The 14,098-nt window shown below is 37.7% G+C and overlaps 1 protein-coding gene and 1 pseudogene across 6 annotated transcripts in view; one reads left to right on the top strand and one right to left on the bottom strand.

The window, feature by feature from the left end:
* Nucleotides 1–3,588, top strand: part of LOC108748850 — a 4,281-nt pseudogene extending 693 nt beyond the window's left edge.
* Nucleotides 3,589–4,148: 560 nt separating this feature from the next.
* LOC108749019 (axin) overlaps nucleotides 4,149–14,098 on the bottom strand; it is a 30,150-nt gene continuing 20,200 nt past the window's right edge. For 2 of the 6 annotated variants that reach the window (XM_018487507.1, XM_018487510.1), the window contains 6 exons: nucleotides 8,336–8,491; nucleotides 7,245–8,049; nucleotides 6,713–6,880; nucleotides 5,909–6,564; nucleotides 5,153–5,831; nucleotides 4,149–5,083 (listed from right to left, as the gene is read on the bottom strand). In XM_018487507.1, coding sequence (XP_018343009.1) covers nucleotides 4,957–5,083; nucleotides 5,153–5,831; nucleotides 5,909–6,564; nucleotides 6,713–6,880; nucleotides 7,245–8,049; nucleotides 8,336–8,423 — 2,523 coding nt within the window. In that variant the 5' untranslated portion in view covers nucleotides 8,424–8,491 and the 3' untranslated portion in view covers nucleotides 4,149–4,956. The other 4 variants (XM_018487508.1, XM_018487509.1, XM_018487511.1 and 1 more) reach the window with 4 other exon arrangements.

Genomic DNA, 14,098 nt, shown 5'->3' with positions numbered 1-14,098 from the left:
AAAAAAAAAAAAAAAAAAAAAAAAAAAAAAAAAAAACAATTGGCGTTATGTGTATCAAAAAATCAGGCCCGACACAAGAATATCCGACAAGTTTGTTTTCATCAAGCGTGTTGGCGATTCCGCGGTGGATCGGAAAAGCAATTCCAGCGCCTGCGAGCCCTAATCTTCTCTCATCAAAGATTCTGCGTTTATTGCATTGTCACCGTCAATCGGATGTCGGTTCTAGTGATTTCGCGATCGCGAATAAATTTTCTCCGTATAAATTTTCGAATTGCACCGTTTGCCAAATACGTCATAATACGCTTCTGCATTTGGAAAAATCGGTAATTAATTATGAAGCGTCAAGTTCAGGATCTACCTCATCTAAATGACTAACAGAAATAGCCGGTGGCCGAGAAACTAGTCTAGCGGCGATGTCACATTTTATGTAATTAAATGTCGAGCCTTACTAGACACGGCTAGTTTTATCGCTAAGTCTCTCGCAGAGCGTTTAAGAGTACAAGTAATTAAACATTCGGTCTCTTAGCGCGATTAACGATATTCGCATCGAATCGAAAGGTGTCGTACAAGTTATTCTTCAATCGTTACATAATGATTTCAGCAAACAGCTGAGCATGTTTCATAGTACCGGCATTTACGGATCTAGTTTCCTCGGAGATTTTTTCCGCCAAATTCGTTCAAATTTCCACCAAACATTAAATTAGCCGATCCGGATTTCCATATATCACGTGCGATCGATCTGTTAATTGTAGGGTTGGAGAAATTACTCTTTGTAATCATACATTTTCCCCCACCTTCCCTTCACCTGAAAAGAGAAAAGCCTTGAAAGAGAAGAAACTTGGTAACGAGGCTTACAAGAAGAAGAGCTTCGAGGAGGCTTTAGAGCATTATAACAAAGCTGTGGAATTGGATTTGACAGAAATCATCTATTTGTTGAACATAGCGGCAGTGTACTTCGAACAGAAAGATTATCAGAAATGTATCGCTCAATGTGAGAAAAGCCATCGAGGTCGGTAGAGAAAATAGAGCGGATTTCAAATTGATAACCAAAAGCATTTACGAGAATTGATCACGCTTATAAGAAAATGGAGAATTGGAAGCAGGCTAGGGCGGGATTACAAAAAGTCTATGCCCGAGCACAGAACGCCGGAGATTAAAACCTTACTCTCGGATATAGACAAAATAATCAAAGAGGAAGAGAGGAAGGCTTATATCGACCCGACTAAAGCAGAAGAGGAAAAGGAACTGGGAAATCAAAAATATAAAGATGGCGATTATCCTGCCGCTATTAAACATCATTCCGAGGCGATCCGAAGAAATCCGGACGATCCCAAGTATTGCAGTAACAGAGCAGCCTGTTATACTAAACTGGCGGCATTTGATCTCGGCTTGAAGGATTGCGAGAAAGTTGTCGAACTGGATCCAAAATTCATCGAAGGCTGGATTAGGAAGGGAAAAATTTTGCAAGCCATGCAGCAGCAGGGAAAAGCCTTGTCGATACATCAGAAGGCTCTGGAATTGAATCCACAGAATAGGCGGGTAAACTGAAAACGTCGAAACGTTCCAATTCAATACGCTTACGTTCGGCAATTTCTTCGGCACCATTTTTGGTTATTCGCGCGGAAACTCGCGGATGACGAACGACACGCGTATCCTCGAGCAGCGGAAATTCTGCGAAAACTACTCAGCTAATAACCCGACTAATGCCATATTTTGGACAATTATCCCCTGTTGTTTTCCTGCGGAATCGTATATGGTCGGAGGATCCTCCGTGGTTAATAAGAAAAAAAAAAAAAGCGACTGGCCTTCCCAAATTATGCAATCAATAGAAATACTCGAGTTAAAGGCAAACACGTACGTGATAACGATATTTCGATGACTCCGAGGCGATATTAGAAAGATACTCCTTGTTGTCGAAATACAAATTTTAAAACTTCTTCGATAAGCGCGATTTTCGAACGAAATTAAAAGAATTTAAAAGAGGGCAGGGAGCTGCCAAGTAGAAGTAGGATCGCTAATTTGAATCCTTCCATAGACGAGAACGAGTTCGGGTGAGTGGAAGACTTCAATCGTCACAGTTAACGTTTTCTCAGAATCTCTCATCTGATTCTGCTCCTAAGTAGGCATATCTTGACAGATAACATTATCTGAGAAAGACACCTTATACCTTATAAGATACTCGAGACCCAATATCATGCAAGAGTTTAAACCACACATTGTATAGTCTCCGGCAAAAATTCTAGTTAGTTGACGATCGAAATGAAGTGCGAAAGATTATCCGGACGTATTGCTTTTGTTTGAACTCACAAGGAGACTTTACGGCGTGATACCAATAGATTTCAACGCAATTTGTTGTAGCGATAGGTATTCACGTTGAGTGTTACTGGGTGAAAAGTCACTACTCAAGAGAGAAAATCGAAGTTGGAAATTTCAAAAAAATTATATAAAAAATAATTTGTGTTTAAAGAAGAAAATTTGTATTTCTAAAGCAGAGAATTTGTGTTTGTAAAACAAAATTTGTATAACTCTCAATGTCCTCGATATGTGATAAATTTCTTAATCTGAATATCTGTCAACTTTAACAATTAATATCTCGATTCTCGCGGGACAGAGTGATTTCCGTTTTTCTGTCAGATTCGTTCATTTAGTGCATCGAAAAATGCATCGAACGAAATGTGAAATGTGTTTTATTTATTAGAAGTAGTCACTCTTTGATCAAACCATCTATTGAACTGGCTTATTAGGCGCTCGAAATTTTTAACTTTCATTTTCTCGCTTGAGTAGTGGCTATTATCCTTTTATCCTCAGTAACACTCGACGTGAATACCTATCGCTACAACGAGTTTCGTTGAAATCAATTAATATTACATCGTGAAGTCTCTTTGTCAGTTGAATATAAAATGAGTAATCTCCCTCCAATACTTGCAAGAGGCAGCGCCGTTCGCCAGCGCGGGTGTAATTTTTACAGAATTTTTCCTTTTTTTATTGAAAAAGGAATCGAACAAAAATTAAGGTGCGTGTGCGTGTTAAGATGCATATGCATGTTGTTCCGCGTTCATTGTATTGTCGCCGTCGATCGGATGTCGGTTCTAGTGATCTCGCTATCGCGAGGAAAACAAAAATCGGGCATTTTCAGAAAGCGAATCCGAGAAGATGGAGAATCGATCCAGTCCTCTCGCGACAGCGATACCGAGCGCAAGTTAGTCTGCGAACTAAGACCGGTATTCATAGTCCGTTCTTATTTCCAAGATCATCTTAAGTAATATCTTAAGATGTTAATATGGCTCTCTGAATTGGTTCGTGATATCTTAAGACTGTACTTAAGACTAGAGATGTAAACGACGGAAAAAGTCTAGAATATTTTAGGGAAATAATGATTTTTTTCCCTTTGGCTTTGACAATTTTTTACTCGGATATTTTTTTTTCTTTTTTAGCATTTCGACGCTGTACTATTGTTCCAGAATTTAATCGTTTGCATTTATCCATAAGATTTCTGTGTAAAAATAATTAAACAGTTAAAATATAGTATAACGATTAATATAGTTTAACATCGACGACTATAAATAATATACCTTGCCTTTACTTATGAATAATGTTTTATACTGTACTTCAATTTTAAAAGTTAAGTAAGTGTTCCGTACTGTTATTAATATAAATAATACTTTCTCCTAGACTAATTGACACGGTTTTTGTCGTATATTGTGATTATAATTATACATATTCTAAATTTAAATTTGCGAGACAACGTTCATCAAATCTCTAGTTACTCTTAAATCAATATTATATTGGGATGTTGTCTCAAAATAAATAAAAAAATATAAAATACGAAATAATGAAAATATAGAGTAGAATTATAACTAATGTGACAAAACGATAATCTATTATGCTTATAAAGTATTATGTGTTAATAACATCTTTAACTTATTTAGCTTTTAAATATAAAATATCTGTCATTCAAATAACTATATTGAAATAACTACACGTTTTTTCATGAATTTTAGATAATTTGATAAAAAATACCGTTATTTACAATTAAGTTTTTTACTCGATACTTTTTTCCGAAGTAAAAAAATATTTTTTTTTTTACATCTCTACTTAAGATAGTCTTGAATATAAGAATCGACTATGAATATCACCCTAAGACTGAGCTCTCGATCCGTGCACGTCGACCATTTTTTCTCTGCAATCATTGCTATGCCCAATGCAGTATTTGTAATCATCTTTACCAGAATAAATCGTTACTGCATTTTTTACTGCTTTAAGAAAACAGTGATTGTCTTCAGTATTATTAAGAAACGTAAATACAGTGCAAGAGCTAATTCTCTTGTGCTGACGTACAAACACATTGTATCCGATTGGTAAAAAGAGAAACAGCGAATAAGTCAAGCGCAAAAATAAATTAGATAAAGATTTTGTTTAGCGATGAACATAATATATTACGTTTTGGTTCCTTTGTGATACCTCTATCTTCAGATAAAGATGTCCAATATGATAAAATATTCTTCAAGAATGAATGTCATTGAAGTGAGTTCAAGTCACATTCAAGACTTTAGCATGATCGATAATAAAGTAACACTTCTAACTAAATCTTACTGAAAAATATTTGAGCGGAAAGAAATTCAATGAAAGTTATTGCACTTATGATGTGAACCTACAAAAAAATTTCTTCGAGGACATTCGATCGACAGAACTTGATGTGAGGCCGTTTTTTTTTTCATGCTTTTTCGCAATGTTCACGCGCGAAACAATATTGCTCGATTCGATATTTTATCCTTTTCATCGATAAAAACTACTTTTCTTAGGCAATTATGAGAAAGAGGCCGCGTGACAAGCGTTAATATGTATATATGTATAAATACCGAGCGCCGACTTAGTGGCGGATTACTTAAATAATATTTATTGCGGCACTTGGTCAGAATACGCGCTTTGTTTCTTCGTTTTCTTTTATTCAGTCTATTACTCAAGCGCCTTAACTTGCGCCATCACTTTGCCTTCCCACAGTGGCAGGACCTCGGCATCATCCGTTATCTCCTCTTGTATAACTTTCGTATCTAAGTCTTCGCATTCCGTTTTGAAAAAGTATCTATAATTTAAAAAAGTAATTAAAATACATGAAATTTAGTCTGTCGATAAGTAACAATGTATATATTACCGATAGCTCCCTTTCTTCGGAAGGTACTCCTTGAACTGCTTCAACGTGACGTAGTGACCAGGAATTCTGGTCCTGTAAGGGAATTGCTCGTCACAGAAACTGAACACAACAGTGGTGAAGTCGTCCTGCTTCGGTTTCCTCAAAGTAGACTGGTTGGATTGGACGTACGGTTGATACTGCGACGCAAACTCGTACGGCTGTTTCGAAACGGTGGGGTGTCGCTTGCAATTAGCGCGCATTCTGTTTTCTTCCACTTGTAGTCTTCTACGAGTCTCCTCTAACTGTATTTCCTGTGACATAGTTATTCGTAACACATTCGGCTCTTGATAACCTAAAGAGGGAAAAGAACAGCTCCTATTCACCGTATGAGGTAGAGGCGGAGGTGGCATTCCCGGATCAGCAACGAACGGTTGAGCAGGAACTCCCATACTCCATGGTTCTCTGTTTGGCCTTTCCAAGGACCCGCTACGTGAGCCGTATCTCTTGCCATGGCGACTACTATGCTTTAAATCAATCTTCTTGTCCATCTCTTTAAACCGAGGCATCAGACGAACTTCCTTGTTTATGGAAGGCTGCACATCGCTGACTACGCTTACTCCGCTATCTGTTAGCTCCGTCATCGATTTTTTCGTAGCTGATCGTCTCGTCATGTCGGACCTTCGGAATCTCTGATCGTGACCTGCACAAAATAACATTTTATTTTATCGATAGTCACAATTCGTTCATAATACATACGTATGTCGTTATTATATTTACCTTGACCATGCAGATCCTGCTTGTGAAGAAAATCACCGTAATCTGATGGCACAGATTTAGATTTGGGAAGGTGTGAGCCCAGTGAACTCATAGAGCCGGCTCCAACAAGGTCGCTACCCTCTTGGAAGTCATGGATATTACCGCTGTCTACCGAGAACGTGGAGTCCATATCTTTCTCTTTCCTCTGCTTGTAAGGCCGTGGATAATTGTGAGTAGGGCGCCTTCTTTCGGGTGAAAGCCTGGGAGATCTTGAAGGTGTTTGATCTGACCAAACGCGAGATACGTGCTCGTCGAGAATAGCCTGATCGCTATCCTCCTCCATGGACAACTTTTCCTTCAGCGCATCACCCAGAGACTTGGAAGGTCCACAAGGTTCTACCAACGCATCGTTACCGATCGATGAGTCATTTTCTTGATACAGATATTTCTCCAGTTTCTCGTGGGCCTTCTGCTCTCGTTGTACAATCTCCAATTTTTGCCTGAGCTCTTCCGCGAATTGCGCCGGCGACATCTGTTTCGGAGACGTTATACGTTGGGTTCGTGGGACAACATGATGCGCCATGGATTCGCGGTTTATATTCGCGGATTCTTTAATTGCCCTACTAGATTGCTTGCTGTATTGCTTCTTGCTTCTCTGTCTGCTGCCCGTACTATCGCTGTAGGCGATAAGTTACAAATACATACGGATTAGTAATAAAGTTTGATAATGAATGATCAAGATGAAAGTTGGAGAAATCCCACTCTCTGTTTTATGTGCAAAATCAAATAATGCTATGTAAAATTAAAAAGATAAAAATAACTTACATGGATCCGTCGTTGAGGGACACATTGTCCACCTCGGTACGTGCATCACTGCTTAAACTCTGAAGCTCGGAATCCTGTCTGGATACTGGGTTGTAGGAGGAATATAGTGCGTGCATTCTGGATGGTACGTGCATGTGATACGGACTAGCCCCATGTTGCAAGTAAAGGCTATAAGTGCCACGCAAAATAGCAAAACAAAAAACAACTAAATAAAATACAAATAAAAATATCAGGTTATTTATCAAACAAACAAAAAAGAAAATTTTGCACATCCTGCATATGGACAAACTATCAAAAACGTTATTCAGGGAAATAATTTATTTTTAGCGATGTCAATCGCTTCGGGAATTGGTAATGTAACAAAATGTAAACTTAAAATATAATTCAGATTATATGCAAGTTTCATCACATCAAGCTTCAAAAGAAAAGAAGCATTGTTAAGGCATTCGCAGGACTGATTTGAAGCGTACTATACAAATGACGAATTACACTTTAATAAGACTCGATAATTTCATTTCAAAAAGCGTATTACCCGGCGTACGCTTCTGGCCTCGGTCGTACATCCATCGCTCTACTCTGTTGGGTAACCATTAGCATATCTTTGGTCAATCTCAGTTCTCCGGGCGTCTCGCCGGTCGAGTGCGAATTGTGCATGTGTACACAACCGGTGCCGATGTACTCGCTGTCTTCATGCACGGTGGGCAGCAGACTCGGTCCGCAAGAAAGAGACATCTCGCGACTACCTGAACTCGAGCTCGGGCAACCGCCGGAATCAAGAATTTGGTAGGATTGAATGTACTGCAGGTACACGTCAGATTGAAGAAAATTGGGATAAGTCGTCTCGTTGATCAGTCGTTCGACCTCTAATTGCACTATATCGAACACTTTGTGATCGGCGCGACCCTCTTTAACCCGTCGATCTGCCTCTTTCATTACATCTTCTGGTATGCTTAACTGCGACTTGAGAAAAAACCTTCGATAGATGAGCTTCACCAATTGCGAGATCTTCTCCATGTCCTTCTGCTCTTTAAGGCCCTCGCAGGCGAACCAGAAATTAAGTGGATCCAAATGCCCCTCCTGACTTAGGTATCTCTTAAACAGCTCTAAACCCATCGGATCCTCTAACAGGGAGTGCAGACTTCTCGCCCACCGTGCGTAAGCAGGGGGCGAATTGCTCTCCATGGTAGTGGTTCCGCAACAACCCTCCGGTTCGAATCCCAACGGCGCCGAAACATCGCAACCACCGGAGGCTTGCGATGTCGCAAAGGAAGAGCGTCTTGGCGTTAGAGCGGGACTTTGTGGACGGATCCGGGTGACATAGTTTCCAGTTTCCTCTCCTGAAATACGCAAAACTTTCGCTATAATATATTTCAGTATATCTCAATTATATATTCTCCTTATAATATAAATCAAGCAATTATAATTTAAAAAAAAAAAAATTTATTTCAAACAGATGTTTAATTATTTTATTTAAAATGTTTTTAAAAAATATACATTTTTAGAGCTACAATCACATTTCTAAAAAGATAAAAAAATGTAAGCTAATAGTCTGATATAATTATTTATGTGTATGCATTAGTATGTAATTTCTTCTACTCTATCATTCAAATATTTTGTTTTTACCTGGCACTGGCGGCCTAGGAGAGTTTTCACTGAAGCAACGCGCTTCGTTTTGCCGAAATGCGTTCATTCTATCTATTACGGCCTTCATGTACTACTTTATTATCTACGCTTAACTTTTGCCCGCGATGCCTCTTAGTGGACATGGTTAGTCCCAACCTGAAACAGTAAATAAACAAATTTTATAACATAAATTTTAAATGTTACATTTTTACATGTTGTATTTTTAAACTATATAAAATTATATATTTTAAAGTGGAAATATAGTTGTGGAATAATAGTTGTCAGGATATATATCTCATTTATAGATGACATATAGAGCATATTCATTTAATATATAGAATTAAAATAAAAATAAAAGTCATATTTATAACAGTTACGTTCCCTAAATGTTATTGATTTTAACACAGTCATATTTTTGCGTAAGAGCAGAGTGGGTATATGCAAACAAAGGCAGGAAATCTGGGATGCTGGATCGATCGAGCTCTGTGGTGAGTCATATCTCTCAATTAAGCAGCTAAGGGAGTTTTTTCTGTTGTCAGGAACTTTAAGGGTGGAGCATAGCGGAGAAACTATAGACCATCTCCTGGCAGGCTGCGCAGAAGGATGAATTTTTGCATGTACATGTATATATGCACAACCCCTATTGGTCTGTTGCGCAGACCATTTGTGTGGTATTGATCGACAAAACCTATAACGCAATCTATTGAAAGTTCTTGTCAGTTCCAAAAATGTCTATATCTATATTGCGAGTTTAATACCTTTTATTAACTGAAATTGAGCTCTAACACAGCGGAAAAATATTAATAGGTTTATGAGGTAAGGCAATATCAGGGGAAAAAGGCTATTATGCCTCTAGGGTTTGTTCCTTTGTTATGACAGGGCATTGAAATATAGTTCATATATGGGGCCATACTTCAGCCTGAGCAGCAAATGTACAACTATCCACTTGAGCAAGAGATATTACCCCTTGTATACATAATTAATTCACAAGAACTGCTTTCACTGCACTAATATAACATATCGAAGCGTAAACCACACTAAAAAACTTGAAACATACACAATACATAATCTTGATTACGCACTTAAAAAGAATACTCTATACACATTCACAAAAATGTACAAAGCGTAATCGACTTGTATCACCAACACAAAACAATTCGCGATGAAATAATTTTGACATAAAGCTATCATATCATAGGGCTATTGAAAGAAAAGGTATAGCTCTTGAATGAATACGAAACTTGATCTGACTCACACAAAGGCAGAAATATGAAATGAAAACCTGTCATAGTCAATCATTTCGCTCCACTGCACATTTACCTGAATCAAAAAAGAAGAAGAATCAGAATACATACCATCGTGGTGGTGAATCTAACGCAGACAACTCTCAAATTTGTTAAGTCTACAAAGATCTATTGTGATTCTGACAAACGTGAATTGATCCAATACCACAAACACTACTAAATCTTTATTATATTATAAAGAATGAGCCTAGGATGCTTTCGATGGCTTCGATAGCACTGCTGGAGGCACACTGAACCAAGGCTGCGTCCTGACCAGGACTGTGAAGCCACACTGATATAGCGATAGGCAGGGTAGGGATAGCATCTAGACTCCTTGTGACCTATGTCGAATGCCTCGCCGAAGTATTTTCTTGGATTGGTCGCTGAAGATGAATCAAGATCTCTAGTTTGCATATACATTTCTGACACCAAAGATTTTTGCAGAATTGATTATAAACACATTTCAACCATAAATTAGCCTAGAAAAAATCATAGAAGAATATATCTCAATTTTATTAATAAATATAAACCTCTTTATTCTATTGTTGTTGAACTATAACTATTGTTGAACTATAACTACAGCCAAAGAATCTATTGCAGCTAAAAATATAGATTCTTCTGCATCTAAGTAACTTCTTGATTTTGTGAATATTTTTTTCTTTATATTAAGAAAGAAAACAAAGTGTATTTAGGCTATCAATGGATTGTAACAACAGAGAAAGAGCTCGAACGTTTCAAATGCACCCACGCCATTCGCATGCTTCCAAATATAATAATCAGCGAATTCCTCGATTTGTTTGCAGTTATACCTCTTCTGAACGAGGGGAAGGTGGACTGGTCGAACGCGATATTCCCTGATGAAAGGGAAAGAAAATGTTTGTCAGCAACAGCGACCACGAGGTATTAACTTAAGAAGCTTTCCCAACCGTATCAGTTCTACTGCAGACATCTCTTCATTGTTTGACAATCTCTTCGAGTTCATTCTCAAATGTTGGGCGAATAGACGCTTCCGATTTGTTCGGCGAAATCTCCTCCTCGTGACGGCAAAGTAAGCCTCACGACACAATCGCCGTTGACGCACATCGCCGGATTGCATTTCTTTTCTTGTACTTTTCGCCCCCTCCCCCCTTTGCCTGTCAAGCGTCGGAACGAATGAATCCGCATTCGATCCGTCGAAAAGCGTCGATATCAGTATCGATCGTAGAGATCTTTCGAAATCGTAACGTACAGCTCGAAATATTCGAGTCTCATTGTTGTATCAAAATGGTGCCGCCACCTATAGCGACAGTGACACCAATTTGAAATTCACCGACAAATCTATCTTGCCGATCGTTTGCAGATAGTAGATATGGAAACGTTCGTTTTTCCTGCGTAAGATAAAGTAACTCACTGCTTCAAATTCAACACATAAACAGAAAGAGAAGCTAGGAAGTTCGATAATTGTGTTAATAATTTAATGTGTACAGAATTTTCCACACACAAAATACTTCGAAGAATTAAGAAAATTTCTATAGCTTTAAATTTCCCCGAAAAAAAGTTAAATCTCAAAAAATTGACACGGTATTAGAATATATACTGGCAAGAAAGTCGCACTATCTAAAATTTTAAAAGATTTTTGAAACCTCTGAGAGAATTCTGAAATTATTATAATTTTAAGTTTCGGGAAAACTGAAACTTTTGTAAAGAAATTAGTAAAGAATTAGAAGATTGTAATTGACAAGGTGTTGTGTCATCTAAAATTCCAAGAACCAAAATATCCAAGTTGTACCTTCAATAACCGAGGTTCCGAAAATTCTTGAAATATCTATTTCTATTCAAAATCCTACGTATCGGTTATCAGGATATTCTTGATAAGAAGATTGCACTATCTAAGCTTCCATACAGATAAAAACTTTCTCTTAAAAAAAATTTTCTGAATCTCCGAGAACTTTTCGATTTTCCGAAAATTGCCAAAAATCGGGATTTCGAATATATTCTAAAAAATGTACATATATGATATAAAATCGACACAGACAATTTCAGTATTATATTTCGAAATTGGGAATGATTAGAATAGTTTAGATTTAACGAAGCTCATCTTTTCATGGAGAAGAAGATTTGTATCGTCATTCTGATAATTCGCGAGTTTACTTTCTCGCCAAACATACGTTAGCTCCGTCGAATAATTACAACGACGAACGTCATTAGGCAGGAATAAAATGAGAGGAGGAAAGAAGGTTGAGGCGTGATACAAGACACAAATTAAAATTATTATATTTCGCGCCGCACCTGGTGGTTAGACTTCACGAGCGCGTTAACGAATTACGAAACGATTATCTGTGTGTGCTCCCGCCAGCCCATCACATCCATCGTCGCCATTTTATCATTAATGACTTTAACCTCGTGTTCCCAAAACTGGGAAATATATAAACCTTTTCCCAGTTCGGCGCAATCCGATTTCCATTAGGGATCGCTCGCGTAAAAGTCCGAGATAATTTTTTTATCTTTCTTTTTTTCTTTTTTTTTTTTTGGCTTTTAATTCACCAATTTGCGTTTCCTGATAAAGCTGAGAGTTTAAAGTAACTAAGATAACTTTGATCTCCTTAAATCCAGCGATTTTACGCTTAATTTTACAATTGTAAAAAGAGTTTTAACATTTAGACGATAAATAAAAAAAACAAATGCTCGCGCTGCAACAAAAACATATTTATATGTACATAGGGTAATTTTTATGTTTTTGTATTCTCGACATTTCACATATGGCACTACCATAAAGATTTGCAAAATACTACGGTTCCTTCCCTTGCAGATTCTGTAATAAAATCGCGATTCGTCCAGCGTAAAATCGCGTTCGACGTGGCATTATCGTGGATTTTGAGACGAAATACCGCGAAAGCGTAAAAGGGACACGAGTTCGACGATATATTAAGATTTGCCGAAGCGTGCTATATGGTTTCCTCCGTGTGTCGCGAGGAATCCGACAGAAGGGAATTTTTCGCACCGAGAGGTGTTTCTTTCTCACCCCGACACGAATGATATTAAAATTTACGCCCCTATAACTTCCGATTCTAGATACAAAGAAATCGTGCCGCGCGGCTTCCGGTCACCGCCGATATCCGGGACCTATATAACGTGTCGCGCCGAATCTGACCCTTGGATTTTCTATCTCTGCTACAGTTTTTTGTTTCGTAAAAATGACGCTTGAGAGATTCGCTCTTTGTGCCTTGGTATACCATTGATAGCTAATTGAATCTGATCGAATTTGGATTTTGAACGAAGAATTTGTGCGAGAACTTCGTTTTTAAACTTAAAGGCTGCAGCACAGAATTTTGCATAATGAATAAAGTATAAGAGAATCAACCGATCAAAGTGAAATAAAGGACTTTAATTGATTGTTTCTCTTATGCCTCATGCAAAAGAGTCTGCGCTGTAATTTCATAATCTACATAAATATACATAAAACTTGACCGGACTCGACGCTCTACAATTTTAACATGTAAATGAATACATTGACAAACATCGACAGCAATAAATTGACTGGGTGATCCACTTGTGTCTTCAAAAAATTTTTAATCCTTAAAAACGTAAAAATGTTAATTAAAATTCTTAATCATTCGATCGTGCAGGTAACTGAGGTTATGAGACGCGATGCGGTCGATAATCACGAGATCATGGTGACACGTGGTGTCACCGACATACAATTTGAGAAACGATTGTCGCTGCGATATGTCCCAGAGTGGATAAAGGGCCATCCATCGTCTACCGAACGCAGCGATGTTACCGACGAAAATGCAGTGATGGGATTAACCAGTAACTGTACCGGCATCTCATAGATAGATGTACATCGTAGGGACAATAGGAATTTAAACGAAGAAAAGAGAGGAAAGACCAAAAAAAAAAGGTCTTTATTAATTAAAATTATTGAAATTAATTTTTAGGAGCTTTAAATGGTGAAGACTATATTCGACCAAAATACAGAGGCAAATATGTTCCTATAAACATCCAAGAAATTTAATTCTACATCGAGATTTAAAATATCTCATGCAGTATTTTAATATGTATCATACAGAATATTACATATAATAACAATATGTATACAAAACGATATTCTCATCCTTAAAATATGAAATGTGTATCGCGTTTGATTTCTTGATTCGCTAAAAACGTTCCCTTCATGAGAAGCGGAAAGAGGAAGGAAGAGACGAGAATTGTCGAAGCCCTTTGTTCTTTTTTACCGTGTGAGATGTCGCGTAGCTACGAGATTGTCGGGAATGCGCTTTGAAATCGTCGTCTCGCGGAGGACCATCGAAATGATTTGCTCATCCGAAGCCACTCGAGTGACGATTCGCAGCAAATCTACTTCTCCATGAATTTTCTCTATGTTTAAGTATCCTACAATCAGCTTGTCATTGCGCGATATTCTTTCATTTATCCTAATTCTAGTTGATAAAAAAAATAGATTTCTTACAAAAAAAATCTTTTTATCTTTTTTATCAACTAG

This window comes from Trachymyrmex septentrionalis, unplaced genomic scaffold, assembly GCF_001594115.1.
Source record: "Trachymyrmex septentrionalis isolate Tsep2-gDNA-1 unplaced genomic scaffold, Tsep1.0 scaffold25, whole genome shotgun sequence".
NCBI lineage: Eukaryota > Metazoa > Arthropoda > Insecta > Hymenoptera > Formicidae > Trachymyrmex > Trachymyrmex septentrionalis.
This window is presented reverse-complemented; position numbering and strand designations above follow the sequence as displayed.